The sequence below is a fragment of the Indicator indicator genome, chromosome 7, assembly GCF_027791375.1.
Source record: "Indicator indicator isolate 239-I01 chromosome 7, UM_Iind_1.1, whole genome shotgun sequence".
NCBI lineage: Eukaryota > Metazoa > Chordata > Aves > Piciformes > Indicatoridae > Indicator > Indicator indicator.
In genome coordinates, this window is record NC_072016.1 from 16633482 (window position 1) to 16655622 (window position 22141).

At 39.5% G+C, this 22141-nt stretch overlaps 1 protein-coding gene across 1 annotated transcript in view; it reads right to left on the minus strand.

Annotated features, from left to right (window-relative positions):
* The window catches only part of WDFY4 (WDFY family member 4), a 116564-nt gene extending 95284 nt beyond the window's left edge, over positions 1–21280 (minus strand). The window contains exons 1-12 of the mRNA XM_054382113.1: positions 21020–21280; positions 18600–18714; positions 17501–17604; positions 15985–16131; positions 15443–15632; positions 14999–15188; positions 14655–14815; positions 13869–14321; positions 11912–12016; positions 10530–10720; positions 7052–7662; positions 2631–2724 (exon numbers count right to left, since the gene is read on the minus strand). Of these exons, the coding sequence (XP_054238088.1) occupies positions 2631–2724; positions 7052–7662; positions 10530–10720; positions 11912–12016; positions 13869–14321; positions 14655–14815; positions 14999–15188; positions 15443–15632; positions 15985–16131; positions 17501–17604; positions 18600–18714; positions 21020–21280 (2622 nt within the window). The remainder of the gene's footprint in view (positions 1–2630; positions 2725–7051; positions 7663–10529; positions 10721–11911; positions 12017–13868; positions 14322–14654; positions 14816–14998; positions 15189–15442; positions 15633–15984; positions 16132–17500; positions 17605–18599; positions 18715–21019) is intronic.
* Positions 21281–22141: the final 861 nt, after the last annotated feature.

Here is a 22141-nt window from a genome sequence, read left to right on the forward strand (position 1 = left end):
TATGCTGTTAATGTCTACAGTGGGAACAACTAATCTGGGTTAAATTTAAACCCTGGATAAAGATTTTTTTTAAATGTGCTAAGTCCTTATGAATGCACCATGTTTTCATTTTATACAGTTTCACAGGAGAGGCTTGGATAAAAATAAAAAGGACAAATCCATCCATTGAAGTAATAATATAGTAAAGAAATATACAGATAGTTTAAAGAATTAATCATGTGAGAGCTTTTTGTAATCTATGCTCACAAGAAACCTGCCAGGATGATGACACAGGACAGAATCATGCTTTGATTCTCTTCTCAGAAGTTATTTTCTTTCCCTTACCCAGCCTTGTCAGATCTAGGAGATCTCTATATCTGACATCAAAAATAGGAAACATCTAACATGACACTCTGGAATCTTAAAAGCCACAGGTCCATAATGCCAGGCAAGGACGAGTTATGTCTGAGGGTAAACTTCTTTCTTTCTAGGGTAGAAAAAACCCTGTGAATATCCTGAGCCACCTATCTAATTAGATGCTAACCTGTCTCACTTTACTTGGTTTTTGAAACATGACAAATGCTATCTTTCAGCATTGAACAGGCAGCATACTAATCAAAGAAAAACCCGCTTTGTATTTGGTGAAAATGCATGCAGTCTGGTGGGAAATGGCTTAGTACCAGTACTAGGCATGAACATGAGAAATATCCTCTACATACAGCTTAGTGACTCAAAGATTGTCTATTTGGGAGGGTGTTAAGGCTTTTAGGCAAATTTTCATACCCATATGACATTCAAAATTATGTTTGATCATGTGTAGGAATATCAGTAGCATACAAACACAAATATATTCTCCTTAGCTTTTAACTGTCATTCTAGACAGTCAGAAGAAATGGCTGAAGTGCAACACCACCTCTTTTACTGTCCGCTCCTATTTTTCTATGCAGACAAGCTCAACATTGCTTCAGCCCATCACTGTTAATGTCTGACAAAGGTCACTGAGAACTGCAAATTTGGCAGGAAATGGATATTATCTCTGAGGGTCAGAAGCAAAGTACATTAATTTTATTGAGTTCCATTAATGTTCCTATAAAAGCAGTGCTTTCTCATTGCCATTTCTGTGAAAGCAAAGGATCTGCACATAACCTGAAACGATTCCTAAGATTTTTCCATATTACTCCTGAATATCTGTGTGGAAAAGATCTATTACAACACTAATAGCAGAAAGAGGTGTGTTACTGCCTGATCTTCACCTTTGTTAAAAAAAAAGAAAGAAAAAAAAAAGAAAAAAAAGAGTACTGTTTACGTCATCTTAAACTCAAGGCAAGAATACTCTTCATATTTTTGAATGAAAGTCTGCAGAAAAAAAAGTTCCATCCACAATAATTTTTTCATCCTTCATAAAACTGTCAGACACTATTTCAGTACAAGTAAGATTAGTATCCTGTTTGGGACAGATATATCTGTTCAAAGATCAGCTCCTTTGGTCATTATCCTTCTGCTAAGCAGTTCCCCTTTATTAGCAGTGAGGTTCACCTTTTCCTTACTCCTGTGTTACAAGTAGCATCTCATTGCATAAGGGTTCATGAAGTGGCATTTGTTATGATTACAAGTACTGAAGCCCAGGCTTTTTTTAAATCACAATCTGGCAGCATCAGTGAGCTGCCCAAGCTACAAGACATGAGGTTCCATTCATTCTCTCACTCACTTTTAAACAGGATTAGTCAGAAACATTCTGCTTTTCCTCTAGCCTTTTTGTAGGTCATTTGATGAAAAGCTCTTTAGGACATGTGTTAACTCCTAGGCAGTCTGACTCAAGACCCCCCCCATAACAGTCCCCTTTTTACCTGAAGCAATCCTATTCACAACAGCAATACTAACCAAACAGTGTCAGTAATAATATCTTTTTAACTAAGAAAAAAAGTGAGAAACGAAAAAAGATGAACACACTTAAATATAATACTGAAATTGCTGGAATTTGTGCTCTAGTGCTTCATACTTTTAAGAACACTGCCATCTACTGAGAGTCTTAGAGGTTTACTTTCTCATAGAGCTCAGCCCTAGTGACAACTGGTAGTTTTTTGATACAGTCTCTCCTGCAATTAACCCTTCTACTTAATTCCCTATACAGAGTTGGGATGTGCCAGAAATTAGTTGCACTCTCACCTTCCGTAGCTCTGGATGAACAGTCCGGCTTTATGTACTTTAACTGTATCCAAGAATTTTAGACTAGAGGCAATATGCTGGTTCAGAGTGGATATGTGTATGGAAAGTTTGACAAAGCATAGCAGCTTCAAAGATGCATTGAAAGTTTATGGACCATCAGGCCTAAAGAGACAGACTGTTCTGGTTGCTAGGTCCATCAGCAATATTTTAAACTATTTTCAAGGGACATCCACGATTGTAGCTTTGCAGTAAGTATTCTGCGATCAACTCCCATGTTCTGTATCAGACAGGCATAGAAACACTTAAGTCAAACTGATAGCCAAGAGCCTTTTTCAGTTTAAATCTGTTGACTTAATAAAATCTGTGCTGGTCCTCCTGCTGGTGTTCTAAGTAAGTTTTAGTACTTGCACACCTACAAATAGTAAGCAATTTTTTAAATGAGGCTCAGAAAAGTGGCAGACACTGTTTAGATGACACTGACTGACCTGACAGTGTCCCTCTTTGTACAGCTTTGGCAGCAGTCTCACCATAACACAGACAGCACCTGGATGTACAATGGCACAGTCTCCCATTTCCCACCTGCAGGAGAAAGACACATAATACTTATCACCATAATTATCATTAAAATCAAAGAGGCTCAGCAATGTTCCAGCAGAGTACAGCATTAAATCCTCCATGCAGTTACCAGAGTCAGCATTTGAAATTAAACAAACAAGAGGACCTAGAACAAGTGGAAGCCTCTTTAGAATAATGAGGACGGGATATAACCTGCCCATGAGCTTACATCTCAGAGACTTGCATATTCAAAGATGTGCAGCAACCTCTTTATACAAATTTGCTTCTGAAGCTACTTGTATAGAGAACACTCATTTGAAGGAATCTCTCTGATGCATTAGCCCAGAACTAGTGTTACATTTTTAGTTTTCAACTTGTTTGTAACTATGGTCAGACAATAGCTTCAGTACTTTCAAACCATAATAGCAGTAAGCAAAGATGAGATAATCTTGATGAAATCAGCATGCCAGCCTTCCCTTCCAACTCTAGAATTTGCCTAAATTGATAAAAGAAGTTTAAGTTTCTGTGCTTCCCCATTAATTGCTACTTTTGCCACGAATCACCTTTGTACATTCAGGCATGGGAAGGACCTGAGTCATCAGAGGTACAACAGAGATCTGCTTATGTTATGATGCATGATCATATTAGCAGAGAGGCTGGAATGGAGAATCTCCAGAGGCCCCTTTCAACCTATTCTATGTTGCCTGATAGTGGTCAGATATATCTCAAAAACTACAGCCTAATTCTAACGTAGGCACTGCAGGCTCATCATGTGCAGAGTATCACAAGCATTTCTGAGTGTACCTTTGAACCAGAGTTATGATGTGCACTATCAGAAACAGAATTTGTGAGAAAAGCAGATGCCTAACAGTCCTAATTAGACTGAAAAAACCCAACCAACCAACCAGCCAAAAAAAATCCATAACAAAACAAACAAACAAAAAAAAAAACCAAACAAAAAACCCAAACACAAAAAACCCACCAAAACAAACAACAAAAAAAAAAACAACAGACCAACCCACAATATATTTTACAGACTGTATAAAACAAAAAGTATAAGTAAAAGTAAGCACTAAAAGAAAGGTTCTACAAGGTATCTAAAGGAAGGTGAAAAGTTTGTAATGAACATGTTAAGCACGTCCATAAAAGCTCACCTGATCTGTCAGAGCAGCTAGTTATGTGTAGCACACTGCCACACAGTGACAAATAACCCTTACTGCACCTTCAAGAAGGTCAAAGAATGTTTTCTGTGTAACAAATCAAAATCATGTCTGGCACAGAGACTTATGGCAGTAGTGGCTCCAGTTTAGACACATATGCCTATGCTTGACATGAATGTGGGTGAATTTTTAAATGTCAAACAAGAAAAAAGCACATACTGACAATACACTCTACTCCTGTTTTTCCCTCTCCCCTCCAAATCAAACCACCCTTAAACACAAAAATCTAGGCCCACCAGGATCAATAAGATCAAAATTTTAGCCTGTTTTTCTTCTGTGTCTGTATGCCCCAGGTAAGTTCATTTTTAGCCTGAGCCTCTATACTCAAGGACTGACTTCCCAAACTTTCCATTAAATTCAAACCTCTATCTCTAGCGCTGTAAAAATATACTGCCAGGCAGCATTTCCAATTCTCCCAACATATAACAATCTTCCTAACGACATCAGCAGTGAAAGGATATGGCTACCTCTGTATGGCAAACACATATGGGTTGTATGGTTTTTTTAATAACCTGCATGTATTGTAAAGGTAAAACGTGCACTAACAAAATGTGAATATCAGAAGACAATAATAGAAAGTGGTTCTATAAAAATCATTGCATGGTTAAGACATTGCCATAACTATAAGGAGATGTTTTCTTAATTTTGAGCACTGCCTGATGGGTTTAACACCCTCCAAGGCTGTTGAGAAGGAAGAATAAAGAAGGAACTACATTTCGGCTTTCCTGGCAGTGCTGCACACACACTCCCCTTTAAGAATATTAAATAAGCCTTATCTCCAGCCTTTTCTGCATTTTTCCAAGAGGGTCTCTGGCTTTTCTTAGTACAAAAACTGTCTGCATGTACCAGCTCCCCATTCCTGCAAATATCCCAGCTCTCACATTCCTGCCTCACAGCTATCCAGTCAGCCCCATGATTCCATTCCATCTACCCCCACCAGTACCATAAAGTGAATCCCAAATCTGCTCTAGAAAGGCTACTACTTAAAAATAAGAGGATATGGGGACAAAATGAGATTCTGCAAAGAACCCAAAGAGACATTATCAGAGTGAGTCTGTGGTAACAGCAGCTGCAGCAGCCATTCTGCTAGGGTGGGCATGAAGTTGGGCTTCTTTCCTAAAGAGAGATACACAGTTTGCAGCAAACTGACTCTAATCACCAGGAGCAGAAGGAAAACCAGAAAACTCATCTGTCTGGTGTTTCAAACATTAATATACAGTGAGGAACACAGAAGGATGCTTTTCAGATGAGAATGAAAGGGTCCATTCCCCTGTGGCTCAGCAGCTTGCAGCATCATTGACCACAGGACAGCATAAAGCACTAGAATATTAGCCAGTTAAAACCCTGATCTTCCTGTGCCTCAGTCACAGGCTCCCACAGGAGCATCATTACACTCAAGTTCCTCCTTTCAAGCTGTGTAGCCTTTGACTAAAACCTTCTTCAGGAAGAAGTGTGAGCATGGTGTACAGCTAAGAGGAAGCTGCATCAGGCTTGCAGAAACTCTGGGAACTTGACAGCTTATGTTTATTTTCATAAAATTTACTGCCAGAAACGGATACAGGCCACATGGCCTCAAGATTGACAGCTTGCCAGTATATGTTCCTCTGTTGTGCTCGCATGCATTTTCTAGATATCCCTAGCTAAGCTAGCTTCCTTTTTTGGACTTTATAAAAGCCACTCCAGAAGCAAAGTCAAACTGTCCCAAACCAGGCCCTGTGAATTGAATGGATCCTAGATTATATGACTCATTTCTCCACTAGTGATATTCATTCAGTTACTGCACAGCCTCATAGCTCAATAGGCAAAACAACACAAGGACTTAGGAAGCCTTGTTTTATGTTTCAGACCTAGTAACTTGAGAAAGACAAGCAGAACACAAAGCCATACCTTTCCCAGCATTGCCACTGATCTGCTCTTTTTCCTTTAGCTTCCCTGAGCCTCTGTTATGCACATACTTGAGTTGCAGGCTATGGACTTCACACAACCACCACCATAAATAAACCCTCAACACACTTAACTCGCATTCTCCCAAGTGGGGCTAGGAAGATCTACTTTCAAAAGAGTATTCATTCCTACTGAGCCACCAAGTCCTCTTCTCTGCACTGACTAACCAGAAGCTGTAATTTGAAGAGTGGTAAAGAGAAGTGTAATTTGAGGAGTGGTGGGAGGAAACTAATATGTCCATGACTATTTTAAAATCAGTTACACAAAGACATCTACTGCAGGTTTGTCTAGTTGCGTTGAACAAATATGGCCAAAAACACTTTGCCTGCCTCAGTACTCCGGGAAGAAAAGTTCTGCTGCCTTCAGCAACTGCTAGCTACGAGTGGCAGATCTAAAGATGTGGTCTTTAAATATAGAAGATGAGTGTTAGATAACCTACAATAAGTGCTGAAGGACTCTCACGGTTATAAACTTAGCCTTTTTAAGCATAATTTCTATGAGAAACATTTTTGAGATAAGGACTGAGAGACCTGAGATAAACAGACACATGAGGGGACAGAAGATCTCACAAGTTACAAAATGCAAGTTATTCAGAATTCATTCACAGCTGACAGTTACATTGATTGCTGGTATACTCTTTCCTTCTTGCAAAGGATATATATTTTGCAAAGGATAAATATTTAAGTAAATCAAGGAGAAAGTACTACTTTTCCAATTTTCTGTTCCAGCTTTATGAGTAAATGAGTGAGAATGTGTGTGTTTGTACACACATGCCTGGATACACACGCATGGGGAAGCATTCAAAATAACTTGAAATAGTTATTATTTTTAATGTATCAGGTGACTGGAAACAGCTTTTCACATAGTTGAAAAAGTCAAAATTGATTGGGGCAGATTCAAGCAGAGACTAAACACAAGCTTCAAGTCCCAGGAATCCTTTCCTTAGAGCTACTTCCTGCTCCCACATTGCATGAGTTAGAACCTTCAGCATAAACTCTGCAACTCTCACGTTTTGTGTCCCACTGCTTCACACATGCCCCAAAGTTTACCATCAACCTTTCAAAAAGAGGTGATTTTTGCTGTCTGGAGGCCTGGGAGTTGGGACTGTAGCATTAGTTTGTTCTAGGAAGGTTACCTCAGTTTATTACCATATAAATACAGACAGAAATCTGTAGTAAAAGACTTACTTCTCTTCAGGGTTTCCACTTAGCCTATTAGCAAAGACAGGGAATTTGTTGTCTGTTTTTTTGACAGCAATAGGATTCTCTTCTTGAGTTTGGGATCCCTCCTGATCATCTCTTGATGCCTCTCCCATATCTGTCCTTGTCTCCCTGAAATAGCTCTCCAGATGGAGGTTTCCTTTGATCATGTGATCAAGAAAATTCAAAATCCATATGCAGTTCTTTAACCACGTTGGAAATGGTTCTGAAGAGCAGAAAGCTGCATCCAAGAATTCTGCAAATGTCCTTGTCTTCTCAAGGGTCACAGGAGTTTGCCATTTTCCATGTGTCCAGAAGCATCCAAGCGACCCAAGATCCTCTGCCATCTTTTCAAAGAGACCATTTCTCTGGAAGAAGCTGCTGTTGACAGGGTCCAGGTGCAGGGCTGCTGTTATCCCCTGAAGTGTGTAGAAAACTAGCTCCAATATGGAGTTCTGTCCAACTGCCATCCACAGCCCAGATGGAGGGTCCTGTAATGCACCTTCCATGTCTGAGAGAAGGGACAGGAGTCCATTGAATCCACTGCAGCTTCTGAAGGCTGAATGGCTCTTGGGACTCTCCAATATCCTCAGGAGTGACTACAAACATTATGAAGACAGGAGACAAAAGAAGTACTTTAAAAAAAGGGACAAAGAAATTTCAGAATATTTTAAAACTCCAAGCTTGTACCAAAATTCTTTCACTGAAATTTCACTCTTTGAAGAAAAAAAACCCGTTTGTTCAAAGGAAAGGTCACCACTGAACAACTTTTCTCCTCCTCCCTTCCCCCATACACCCAGTTTGTCAAACATGGCACAGCCCATGGAGTCAGTCTATCAGCCAAGACATGGTGCTCATGGCAATGTGCAAAGAAATCAGATTTTCAACATTACATATCCTAGTCAGTTTGGCCAGAGGTAGTTTGAGGCCTTTGGGTATTCTTTCATCAGTCTTCTCACACTCTGCCTTTGCATCCTAGTTTTGAGCCATGAGCTGCCTGGGGAAAAAGGACAGAAAAGGTATTTACCCCTTCCCAAAGAGTAAAATAAAAATGCTCCACACTGGATTTAAATGGAAATTCCATTTACAAATATATACAAAAGGTATTCAGGTAAAAAGAATACGTTCACAAATTAGACTCAGTACTTCACCTGGACCTACCAGGCTAAAACCTTCCAGAGCCTTCCAACATCTTCCACCCCAATCAGCCTCAGCTGTGATGAACTGCCCATTCCCCTGTGGGACCCTCTAGCCTCTGGAGGACTTTTCTTTGTGGTTATACCAATTAACTCTTGATTTCCCTTAACCTACAATACTTTGCCTAAAATAAATTAAAGCAGACACTCAATTTCAAATAACCTCACACAGAAAATGAGAAGAAAGCACAGGTCTCTACAGGTAAGTTTTCTGACAGCTCTGAATACACATGAGGAGCGACACTAGACTTTTGCTCATGTCACTGAGCAGAAACTTTCTATAAAAACAATGACACAGGATAGCCCAAAGAACACTGGAAGCAGCAGGCTCTTCTCATTAAGAAAGATAATAATAATTCCATTTCTCAGTAGAGGTATTTTTGAAGTTTGCACAACACTGTGGAGGAAAGAGGTCATAAAGATTCATATTCCAAGACAACGACATCGTTCAGTTTTCTCTAAATTCAGTGGGCTTAAAGCAGGTTATAAGTTAATGTCACGTGACAATATCACACATTCATTTACACATTAAAAAAAATAAAGAGCATGGTAGCAGAAGTAAAATTAGGGAGGAAAAAAAAAAAACCTGCAAGGAAATATTCTACTGTAATAGATGATCCTTGTGGTCCCTTCCAACCCTGACTGATTCTATGATTCTATGATTCTAATTGAATGCAATCTATCCCAGGTTTTGGGAATGTTGCACAATTAATGTTATAAATGTGATGCCTTTTCAGGCACCAGGGACTTTTCAAATTTAAGGCTGTGCCTTTTGAACACTGGAAAGGGCTAATTTTACATACAAAGTTTCCCAACAGAGAGCCAATGAAAGAGGTTCATTTCACAACCTGCTGAAGAAGGATGCTTTCCATCATAAATATATCTCCCTACAACAGGATCTAGGACTATGATAAAGGGCTGCCAGAACAGAAGGGTGAGGGGGAACTCTATTACTCTCATTCAATTTTGCATGATAATATATCAAACCAGGCAGAGTCTTCTGAGCAGGGAGCAAATTTAATAACACAGAGTTGAAGTTATCAGGCTGGCGTTAACAGATTTCAGGGAAGGTCAACAATAACAACATTTTCTCCAGCTCTAACTCAGTTAGAATTTAATTGCCTATGAGTTAGTAGTCCTCTGCCTTGAATCTGTAAAACCACTTTCTGCTGGAAGAACCCCTAACTCACTTGATGTTAACAGAATTTATTTCACATTCCATTATTTGTTATTCCTCATAATTGTCTGTGTGCCATGTTGGAATACAGCGGTGCTAATTACATTTGGGCTTAGGCTTTAACAGCTAAATATATATTAGTAAATCAATCTGAATTTGTGTGTAACACAATCACAGTCCCAATGGAGGTAGATAATAAATTTGTCTGCTTACATTATGCTTTAATACAGTTACCATTTGTCAAAATTAGACACTGAAGCTGCATTTATTTTCATATTAGTTTGGACACCGGACTGAACTTTCCCACAAATATTGTTAAAGTTTACTGTTTCAAATCAAAGCAATAAACTTTGTCACATTTATGTTTCTTTAAAGTAACGTGGTTCTTTTATCACAGAAGCAGCTGCTATATTGTGATGAAATGTGAATTTGGTTCACAGTTGGTGGAGAAAGTAGAATGAAACTAAATCAGTGCTTAGAACCTGTCTGCTTCTTAATTTGCTACCTATGATTTAAATCACTGATTCTCTTTCGTTAATTTTCGATCAGATCCTCTACAAACACAATAGAGGCTATGAATAGCTCTAATTAATTTCTCTAAATGTTCACAATTCTTCCCTTTTCCATCATCTCACGTCTCTTTTTCCACAACACTGGTGCATTCAGGAGATGACAAAATTAAGGATAGTAAAGTTTCAACCTTGGAAACTTATCAGAACTGAGCGTTTCAACTCATGCCCACCCTGCCTCTTCCAATCTCACCCCTTTACCTTTTCATACATCCTCCTTCTGCATATCCTCCACTTTTGTTTACATTGTTTGCATAGAACTGCTCATACAACTGTACCCTGAATTACTATTTAAGTCTTCAATATACTTCACAATCTGGTACTAAACAAAGGCATTTACCACACACACATTGCTGAAAATCAGAGTCAAATTTACTAGAATCAAAAACTAGTCCATGGCTTTTTAATTCTGCACTTAGCATCTTAGAAAAACCACAGTGCTAGGGGTGAGATTAAGAGCAATTTCCCATAAACCAAACTGTTTCGAAGAAAACAACAACCAAGTAGGGCTCCACATTAATTACCTTCAGCAGATCTATTTTCAGATGTAGTTCCCCTTGAGTAGAAGAACAGAGAGCCCCAATAATAATGCTCATATATTCTTCATAGTTTATGACTGATAGCTGCTCCAAGATGCTGAGCGTTGCACTTCTGTAGCACTCATCATCCAAAAATATCTTGATATATGGCACCATTCCATAGTCCTTTAGAACAACTGTGGACAAATATGGTTATTGTTTGTTACTTAAACTAGCCTTTACTTGTAGTTTTCATAGATAGATTTTTAGTGTTGGTGTGAATTGCCACATTTCTACAAATCCAGCAGGAGAGTCAAGAAGAAGAGGTGGCTAGGCTAAAGGTAGCACAAACTGAGTGGCACAAGAATAGATGACCACAGTTTCTAATCATCAGAGGTGACAGCTTCCCAACAGGACAATAAAAGACAGCTGATTAGTTGTCATCTTAAACATTTCTCTAGTTTATGAGGGGCATTATTTGATAATTTATGACAATATCATAGAAACAAAAAATGCTAGGGGTTGGAAGGGACCTCCAGAGATCATCCAGTCCCACTCCCCTGCAAAGCAGGAACACATAGGGCAGGTCACACAGGAACATATCCAGGTGGGTTTTGAATGTCTCCAGAGAAGGAGACTCCACAACCTCTCTGGGCAGCCTGCTCCAGGGCTCTGTCACCCTCACAGTAAAAAGTTTTTTCTCTTGTTGAGACAGAATTTCCTGTGATCTCCTGGGTATCACTAAAAAGAGACTGCCTCCATTCTCCTGACAGCTATCCTTCAGATAGCTGTAGAAATTGATAAGGTTCCCTCTCAGCCTTCTCTCTTCCAGACTAAATAGCCCCAGGTCTCTCAGTCTTTCCTCATAAGACAGATGCTCCAGTCTCTTAATCATCAAGAACTGAGCGAATTCCAGTCTTCAGAAGCATTTCCTTCAATGTTCCTGTGTTCCATAAGATTCCCTACATTATACACTTCTTAAGCATGTCAATACTAAATGTATGAGTGTTACTTAGCATGTGTCGGATCCCATCCAGACTTCAAATAATAGATACCATGGAAGATGGATGAACAGACAATATGCAAAATGCACAGACAGCCTTGTTTTCCAGAAGGTAAGTTTGTGTTTTCTATACAAACACTTCAAGAGTATAGATGTGGATAAGGTAAGCAGGATGAGTACTGTCATAAGGCTCATTATGTAGGATGAGAGTATATTTGCCACATTTCTTCCTACTCTGATGCTGTTATCCCTACACTTTAGATTTTGTCCTCCATTACTCACAGAAACAGAAAAGTGAGAAAATTTGTCACTACTCCTTAAGATGCATCATGGACACTTACTACCAAATATCACAAAGGTAATGCAGTCATATGTCAGTCCTTACCAGTGTTCCGTACAGACTTCACTGTAAGGGCAGCTACCATCTTCAGCATCACAGCATTTAATTCCTTCTCAGTGACTTCTTCCAGGCCAGGCAGCTGGCCTCCAGCTGTTAATACATCAAAAATCATAACACAACTTACACAAGATAGATAAAATATATTAAAAAATGGAAGGAAGGAAAGGAAAGGAAAGGAAAGGAAAGGAAAGGAAAGGAAAGGAAAGGAAAGGAAAGGAAAGGAAAGGAAAGGAAAGGAAAGGAAAGGAAAGGAAAGGAAAGGAAAGGAAAGGAAAGGAAAGGAAAGGAAAGGAAAGGAAAGGAAAGGAAAGGAAAGGAAAGGAAAGGAAAGGAAAGGAAAGGAAAGGAAAGGAAAGGAAAGGAAAGGAAAGGAAAGGAAAGGAAAGGAAAGGAAAGGAAAGGAAAGGAAAGGAAAGGAAAGGAAAGGAAAGGAAAGGAAAGGAAAGGAAAGGAAAGGAAAGGAAAGGAAAGGAAAGGAAAGGAAAGGAAAGGAAAGGACCAGTTCTCTAGCAAATTCTAGTTTTCTCTTAAAGACTACTTGAACCTTAAAATGAGTAAGAAAGCACAGTCAAGGCATTGCCTAGTGATCAGAGTCTAGTCTGAGATTGGGAAACACAGGTCTGGTTCTATGCTCTGCAGCCCATAAATACTGCATAACTATAGGCAATACTTTGAAGAGTGGTGTTTCCACTTCCCAGCTGGTGTAGAGTTACTTAGTTTAGTGATACTTGGTAGGAAGACACACAAATAAAAGAACATTACAGAATATGAGCTATGAATTGGTAAAATAGTATAGCAACATGCAGTACTTAAATGCCTAATCCAAAATTGAAGATCAGAAACTCCCTGCATGTTCAAAGGAAAACATTTACAGGAACAGACAGTGTAAGGTAGATCATTTTTAGACCTAAATGTCTTGAAGTTTGCAGGTTAAATTTATGGAAATCCATCAAGGGAAGTAACGATCACTTCACACAGTATCTTCCCACCTCTCCCACTTCATCTGCATGCCTAAATCTACAAATTCCATAGCCATTCAATCACTTATCCTATAAAATTTAAATAAAAAATTATCTAAAACAGTGTAAATAATGCAGACTGAAGAAATCTCCTAGGCACCAGGTCATAGCCAGAAGATAAATTTTCAAGAACCTTAGTATTTATCTTGACAATCTTTACCTAAGCACTCTTGGACAAAACTCCAATTCTCTGGCATCAATATTGCAAATCTAAGTGTTCTTGCAGTTCATATTCCTTCTGCTGCTTGGAAGAAATATGTATAAATAATTCAATTGTCCAGAAGTTATATCTTGTACTTTGAGTCACTCCTCCTTTACTAAACAACTATTGCACTGAAATTTAAAAGCATTTTCAAATTCATACAGCACAGAAAATGTGATCATGCATTTCTGTTTCTTTGAAATAGCAGTTATAAACTGTTAAATATGTGAGTCTGTCCCCCAGGTCAACTCTATCCCACAGTTACTACGCCAGGACTATTATCTTCCTGTTTGCCCAGCAGGAGATAATTTTATCAAATGACAATTGTTGGTAGTAGTTGTAGGTCATATATGGCCAAAATTCAAGAAACCAATTTCAATCTTCAGGATTCGGTGTTATTTTTCAGAGGATCTAAACACTGCAAAAAACATTCTTTTTGTACTCTCAAGCTAGCATTCTAGAGAACCCCAAATTAAGACCTTGTTTAAAAGTGTGGACTGAATAATAATCCATCATACATTGGTGAAAAATACCCAAAACTGTTTAAGCTACCAAGTAGAATGATAAGCAGCTAAGATTTCAGAGAGGACTCAGCTTAGTATAAACTTTGGCCAGTTGGCTTGCAGGCAGAAACTACACAGGATATAAAATTTATACATTGACTGTAAGATTCATTCATTCCATAACTTCAACAGTTACTGCCACTGCCATGAAGTTGTACCTGACTTCCTCAGGATCTTGGCTTGCTTCCTCAAAAGCGACAGCAGTAGGCCTAAGAGCCCAGAGTCACGGAATATGTCACTGAATAACACATCCTTCTTGGTCATGCTGAGAAGGCACTGGAGAGCTGTTAAGGTGCAGAATGGCACTATGTTTTCCTTTATCAAACACTGAACCTTCTTCAAAATTTCGTGAGGGACATAGGACAGGTCTAGCACTATGGACTCGACCAGTCTGAAGAACTGGACTTGAACTGGGTATGGTTTGAAATGGATTATGTCAGTAAACTGGTTGATAGGTTGGAGCGTCCATTCCAGAAGAAAGAAGTTCACTGTGTTCCAGGCCCATATGGTACCAATTGCTGCCAAGACTCTTCCACACAGGTGTTGATCATTACTCTTCTGGAAAATGGTCTGCAACACCTGAAAAGCCTGGAGGTTTTTCACTGTCAATCCTGTGAGATAAAACCAAGTGAGATCATTTTTACATCTATGCTGTTTAAGACTGCAAGCACCATAACTATACTGTTAAATTGTTTCTGAGATTGGAAATAGGATTCACAGACATGAGGGATGTGACTGGGAGTTACATTCTCCACCTTGGATCAGACCCTACAGCTGACATGATCAGTTCAGATTGATGTAGGTAACATTCAGGCACCTGCAGCATTGAGCACACAGATCAGAAGATGTCATCTCATTCTCCTTTCTCCATCTTAAGGTATGCAATGAACAGAGCTTTATTTTTCTATGACTGATCTACATAAACATATATATATATACTGTACCAGAAGACTGTGTCCATTCAAAATCAAAGTGTGGTAACTGTGGGTGTACAATATTGCCAGACACTTTCAGTTCAGTTTTTCCACAGGTTGTAAGGCAAGTCAGTATGTCCAAGATCTCATCCACATAGGGGTCTCCTTCAGTTTTCTGCAATCCCTCACATCTAGGAACAAAACTTTGGTTAGTCATATGTTCATGCCTTAGCAATACAAACATTTTGTATATATTACCAGTTATTGAGCACACAGGAACTACCCATTATACTCCCCACTCCTCCCCAGTGTATTTAACTGAAAATGAAGTTTTACCATTCTGTAGTAGCCCACTAAAAAACCTCTCTACTCACCTGAGTAAAATTTTTAGCAATAGTTGGTAGCCATCATTATTTTCAAACTCTGTTAATAAAGCTGATGATATGGGATAAGAATCCTTCACAAAGCATAAGATAATACTAGCAGCTTCACACACATCACAAGCAGGTAGGGTATCAGCCAGTTTAAAGAGATTCTGAATAGCTATTTCAATGCAGTCCACAGCTGTAGGGAATAAAACAGGAAAAAAAAAAGGGGGGCAAGTATTTCAAAACTGACAGTCAAACAAGTTCAGAGCTAGTAACAGAAATGGAACAACTAGTTTAAAGCTCCTGTCTACAAACCCCAGAGCTCACACTTTGCAGTTCACAGACTATCAGATTATGTAGAGATTAAAATCTATCCCAGGGAGACTCTTCTGGAGAATTCATTGTCACTGCAGCTATGAGGAAAGGAGAAGCCAAATTATTACATCAAACCTTGCAAGTACACAATGCTGTTTTTGGTCTGAGCCTTTGAAATTGTTCTCAGCACACGGCCTGCAGGTACTTTCCAAGAGTGGCTACACTGGTCCCAGAAGGAAGAAGTTGCTATAATTAATGCATGAAGCTTGTCAGATGCCAGAAGTTCCTCTACACCTTGTTCCTCTCTGTACATATTAAGCATTATCTGAAAAGCAAACAAACATCAGCTTCAATAAACACCTCTACAAATATCTGGTAGAGGAAGAAATCCATTGAGGGGGAGGATTATAGTTTGATACCAATGCCAGGAGAAAGCATGCAGTGACATAACTAAAAGTACCACCAAGATATTCAATTGATTCGTTTCCACTTACAAAGCCATGTTGTTTTGTATAACAAAAAATAAGAGCTATAGCAGCATCACCTCAGATGATGCTCTTGATGCTTCTCAGTCCATATTTACTCCTTTTTGTTGGCAGTTTGAATCAATAGCCAGCTAAAAGCCTAAGTGAACATCAGATACTCAGAGCAAATTAACTGTCAAAGGCACATCTCACCTTTACAAGCATTTCCTGAGTATGGGTGTCATCCTCACTTGTCTCTCCATCATCATTTGTTTTATTCAGAGGAAAAATAAAGCAAAGGTACAGGCACTGCATCAGAGCAGCTGGAAGGCCAGATCCAATGATGTTCCACATAGTTCTCTAAGTAAGGAAAATAGAAATCAGCGCCTCCAGAAACTGCCCACAGTTTCCTTAAGTTTTTACACACTGATGGCAGATGAAAGAGCTGGTTGAGCAAGCTTTATCATTACAAGTGTTCTAGGGCATACAAGTGTGGCAATCATACAGCATGGCTGTAGAAAGCCTCTTGGAAGCAAACATACTTGGGGTGTGTTGTCAGAACTTCCCACTCCAGCTGACCTACAGCTTTAACAGAGATACTGTATCCTACAGTTAATAAAGCACACAACCTAAAAACTAACTAAGCTAAAATAGCAGTAAGTCCAGGGACAGATAGTGTCCCCCTTACCATTAGTTCACAGGCCACCCTGAAGCTATAGAGACCTTAGTATGTTAAAAGCATGAATTCTCCATTCCCTCCTTGACCCTTAGCTATAACGCCCTTGCTTTTGTAACAAATGGAATAACTGCACATGCTGCACTTCTAATTACAGCTTTTATAAATTCAAGAGACAGTGCTTTGAGACAGTGTTTCTCCACAGTGTTTCTCAACACTTAGTTTCTTCGTGTCTTCACTACAGCTATGTACAACCTGCAGAGAAGTCCCAGTGTGTCTGCTTGACACACAATAATCACAGCAAAAATCAGCAACAAATTAAACAGAAGAACAAGGCTTGTAATACGAATTTTTGTGTGTGTGCTACAAAAAATAGCAATGTCTTTAATCTGTGAAAATCACACACCTCATAAGGAACTTCATGCTGTGACTAACTATATATAATTCTATAGAGTTTGTGATGACACACATTGTGTCCATTAGAAACTGACAGTAAGATTTTATTTTCCTGTATCTGAAGAAAGACAAGACAAACTGCTCAGCTCAGTGTCAAGGATAAGCACATCCCTGATGCCAATCGGTAGGCTAATGCCAGTCTGCACTGAGGATGGCTGTACAAAGAGAGTTTGTGAAATGCTTTGAAATGCTTCAGTGAGAGGCTATCAGGATGGAAAATACAACCACTGCATTACCTTGCAGGCAGATCCTTACTAGTCATCTTTTTGATATGTAAGCTGGAGCGACAAAGAAAGGTTGAAGAGCAGTGATAGAAAATGGGGAAATATAAATCAGAACAGTAGAAAAACATCTTCCTGATGATCAAAATGAAAAGGATATCTGAAAGCACAGGGTTTACTTCCTTCCTGGTGGTGTATCCTCTATCTGACTGCATATCCTGAGCATGTTGAAGCACAAAATATTGGGAATAATGCAAACATTGTGAGACTTAAGTGTTCTACTGTTGGGGTGGTTACCTAGCTTCTCCAAAATTAAAAGGAAAAAACAAACAAACAAAAGAAACAACAAACCACCCTTTATAGTAATTTTTCTTACCAAGTTAGTCTGTGAGAGCAGATACACTGATTTAAGGAGCAAACGGCCATCTTCTGCTTCCCCTTTCTGTTGCAGCAATTGCTCCAAAGCCAGACGAGCTTCCTCTGTCACACAAAACCATGAAACTTAATTCCTTAATAAAAGATGCAAATGCTGCTTCTATTCTTTTTATCCAAATCTCACAAACATAACAAAACTACAGTCACAGCAGTCCACTAAAGTCAATAGAAAAACATAAAAGGATTTTAGAATCATAGAATCATTAGGGTTGGAAGGGACTTCAAGGATCATCTAGTTCCAACCCTCCTGCCACAGACAGGGACACCTCACACCAGATCAGGTTGCTTACAGCCACTTCCAGCCTGGCCTTAAAATCCTCCAGGGATGGAGTTTCTACCACCTCCCTGGGCAACATGTTCCAGTGTTTCACCACCCTCATAGTATAAAACTTCTTCCTAACATCCAATCTAAATCTACCCACTTCTAGTTTTGCTCCATGCAGCCTAGTCCTATGGCTACCTGACATCCTAAAAAGTCCCTCACCAGCTTTCTTGTATGCCCCCTTAAGGTCATAAAATCATAGAATCAGTCAGGGTTAGAAAGGACCACAAGGATCATCTAGTTCCAATCCCCCTGCCAACGTTGATCCAATGTTGGGCTCAGGTCAGTTTATGTAAACTACATCTTTCAAACTGACAAGCTTCACTGGAATACAAACTCAGCTCATGAAGTCTGCCAGCTGACCAGGGTGAAGAATGTACAACATCCACCAGGAAAGCCATGTGTGGCTAGCAGGATATTTATCATTAAAGAAAGCTCCTCAAAATAATGTGTAGCCTACTGTTTTACTGCATAGGTACAGTATTCTACATTTCCAGCTACCAAAGTTCTGAAACGAAGATCACCACAGCATACAAGGCCACATCTTCAGTGCAATCATCCAAAATCAGCGCTAGCTCACACCTACTAAAAGATCTGGCTTGCTACACCTACCATTTTCCTGTTCCCCCTTTATTTCCCTCATGGTAAGCAGAGGACTGATGAAGACAGCATATTCCTAGAGGAAGCGGATCCAGTGGGCATGGTATGAGATCATTACCTGCAGGTTTGCCATTGAGGTTCCTCTTAATTTCTTTTGTCAGAAGCTTGGAAACCTCACTGGCTAACAGCTGAAGGTTAGGGAATACAATTACTCCAGGAGACTGTTCCCAGGTCTGAAATCCAAGAGTGTCCATTTAGTCTTTCTGATACAGAATGTCTTTGGCAGATTGAGAAATACCAATAAATATAAATAAACATAAATAAAGCTAACATATCCCTGTAAAAAATCCCTCCTCAGTCACTGTAGCAGTATTTGCCAGACAGGCAGGAGCCTGACACCACAGCTAGAGATGCCAATCTGGAACTACCTTTTGAATCATGTAATACACCTACTAGAGCTCATTTACATTATTTTCTCCATTGAATATATATCCTTCTCCAAAAGCCAGTTTCCCCCAAAAGCAAAGTTAGTCATAAATGAGACATGAGTTTTGAAATGGATAAAAATTAAAAATAAAAATTGTATTTTCTTGATTCAGCAAGTCATTGTAGTCTCAGCTACTTAGACTGAAATGGGGCTTGAAGTGCTGCTCTCATGGAGCAGCCAAAAAGAAACCATGGTAATACAAGACTACTGCTCCCAGGTAGCAGAATATTGGTTTCAAGTCAATAAATAAAAAAATCACAGAATGAGCAAACAAGAAAGATGCTTCAAGTATCTGGGTTTTTTGTTGTTTGGGGAGATTTTCTTAGTTTTAATACATTAATAAAGTTTTTGACATTCATTGCTAGTTGATTTTGGCAGAAAAACAAGGCATAGTGCAGGAATTAAAGGTTCATAGCAATGCTATCATTGTGCAAATATTTAGCTCATCCATCTCATTACAGACCAGGTCATCAATGTTCTGATTCGATTTTATAGGTGATCTTCCTGTGGGTCAGACATCAAACTCTACAATATGCTCTCCTTTAAGAACAGATCTAATTGATACCATATTCATCTTTGAGCCTACGAAAGGCCTGTGTCTGGAAGAATATCTAATCCAGGATGTCTGCCTTCAGAAGAAACTCAGATAATTTGGTATCAATGTAATCTGATTTTTTTCTTCCTCTTAAGTTTGTTTCTACATGTTCAATTCTACCACAAATTCCTTGTGTCTGCTGTAACCATCTGTCCTTTCTATTTCATGCTAGCTCAAAAGTCAGCCCTGTAATAGAACATTCTGATACTTTCTGAAGCACCAAGAGGGAATACAGAGAGGGCACATTAAAATGACTCCAAACTAGGCCTGAATCACAAGCAGATGGCTAACATTTTCCTCCTACACCTTTCCCTTCTACATCGAGTATCAGTGAGTAATGAGCCCCCACACCCCAGGTGGCTCCTGGTTAGTGCCCTCTCTTTCCAGCCACCTGAGTAAGAGATAGAACACTCTATGACAGAAAGACAGAGATGCACTGGCATTTACAGGATCAAACAAGGAAAGGAAAAACAAGAGATAAAAATTCTCCAAGAAGGGAGAGGGCTTATGCAGAGTCCTCTGTTAAACAGGAGGAAGTGAGATAGTTTCTGTAAGAACTTCACAACATGTACAGCTCAAACTGAGACACATTTCCCCAAGCCAAACCGTGGCCTTCACACAAAGCAGAAGGCTGGTGCATGAAGGAAATAAAAGTCATATGGGGAAGGACATGATGACTCAAAGCTGAAGGGCCAAATCCTTCACAATGTACTCCTAAATCAACGATGCAAGAACAAAATGATCTATCCACTCATCAGAGTCTAAACACCCACAAAGCTTTGCAAAGCTCCACCTGATACATCTAAGAAAAGTGAAGGCAAAGAATCTCTTAGAGCACAAAATGAAGTGCTAAGCTAATGAGAAAATCATATCCTTATTTCAAATACATTCTGCAGCCAAAATATCCTTTAGGAATTAAAAACCCCTCTTTGCAAGCATTACTGTAATTCCGGAAATAACTTTTGTCAACCCTAAATCATGTGAAGTTCAGCCCTAGAAAAGGAAAAAACATGATGTGTATGTATATGCACAACATTGTCAATACCTTAGTAATACTCAGCTTGCCTCCTGGTACTTTGACCCCCTGGTACTAAAATTTATTTCTCATGTGACGTGATAAATAAGCTATTTCCTGCTTTGCTGACCAAATTTTAATTTCTAAGATGTCTAGATTTTATAGCTTTCATCACCTTTGTTCAGTAACAACAACTTCTTCAGTCCTTTGAAAGTTCTCTTTAAAAGTTCCCTCATTTTCCTCCCTCCAAAAAAATTATCGTCACATGGAAGGCATTCTTGCTATTCATATTAGTTAATGACCAGCAAATCTAAAATTGTTCTCTATAACCTCATTTCACCAAGTCTTGCCTAGTTCATGTTCATTATATGGTGAATAGAGCAACAGAAACCCGAATTTACATATATAGCATCTACACCAATGTCAACAGCAAGAGCAAACCTTTAAGAAAAGGGGAAGAAAGTCCAGCAGCCTTCTCTGCTGCTCCTCTGGGATGAGAAATGGAGCCATCTGCTCATACTCTACAAACTGCCTGCCTAGAGTATCCCATTGGAGGTTATGGCTCAAGGGTAGATTGTCCTTGCTGCATGCAGGCTGTCCCAGCACTTCTGTTTTGTGTCCATCTTCCGGGCTTTGCTCTTGCTGTGGTGCTTTGCCAGGTGAACCTTCCATCTGCCACGTGACTTCAGCTGCTTTGTCCATTCTGAAATGAGACCAGAAGTTGAAGATACCGTGTCATTTATAGTTTGAATCATCTCTTACCAGTCAACTGTTTTATGAAATTAGGCACTGAAAGTTTTAACTCTTGGAGTTGGGGAGTTCAGCAGTATGGAAATGCTGGCAGCCACTGACTCTTTTCCAGTTCTGAGGGCAAAGCCCTCTGACCCTAGACAGGAGCACTCTGTTCCTGGACAGGATAATTACCATTTTGCAATCACATGAACAAGCTCTCTCCCAGGAGACATGTATGTGTGTGCTACACAACTCAGACAGGCTTTGGCAAGATAAACTGGTGAACCATAAAGGAAATCTGGATTCTAGCTCCAGCTTTGCCCGTTGAGCCAGAGCTCTGTACTTCAGCCACCACAACGGTAAACCAGGTCATTACTATTACCATCATTATATCTGCAACAGACAAGCATGATCCAAGAGCCAGGTTTCATTGAGTTGAAATAAGCATTCTCCACCTAGTCTGGGACTGAAGCACTGGCTGGAATAGGAGCTGTGTGGAAAAACCAGAGATTCCCCCACATGTGTGTTGGGCAAAAAACAGGCAGCAACATTCTATACTGCAGATGTACAGCTCTATAGAAGAGGTATATATTTCCCCTACAACATGACCTGTTTGACTGATCCTGTAAACTGAAATGTATGTGCCTCAATGAAGTAGCAAGGGGTTTCTACCAGCCTCATTTCCATCAAACTGAATTTACAATGGGTCCGTTTTGCAGAGGAATACCGTTAGGTAGAGGAATTCTTCTGGCACTGTCATCTCAACCCCAAGTCCTCTCATGTACTTTACAGCCTTACTTTCATTGATAGTATTCTGGGAGGTCACTGCCA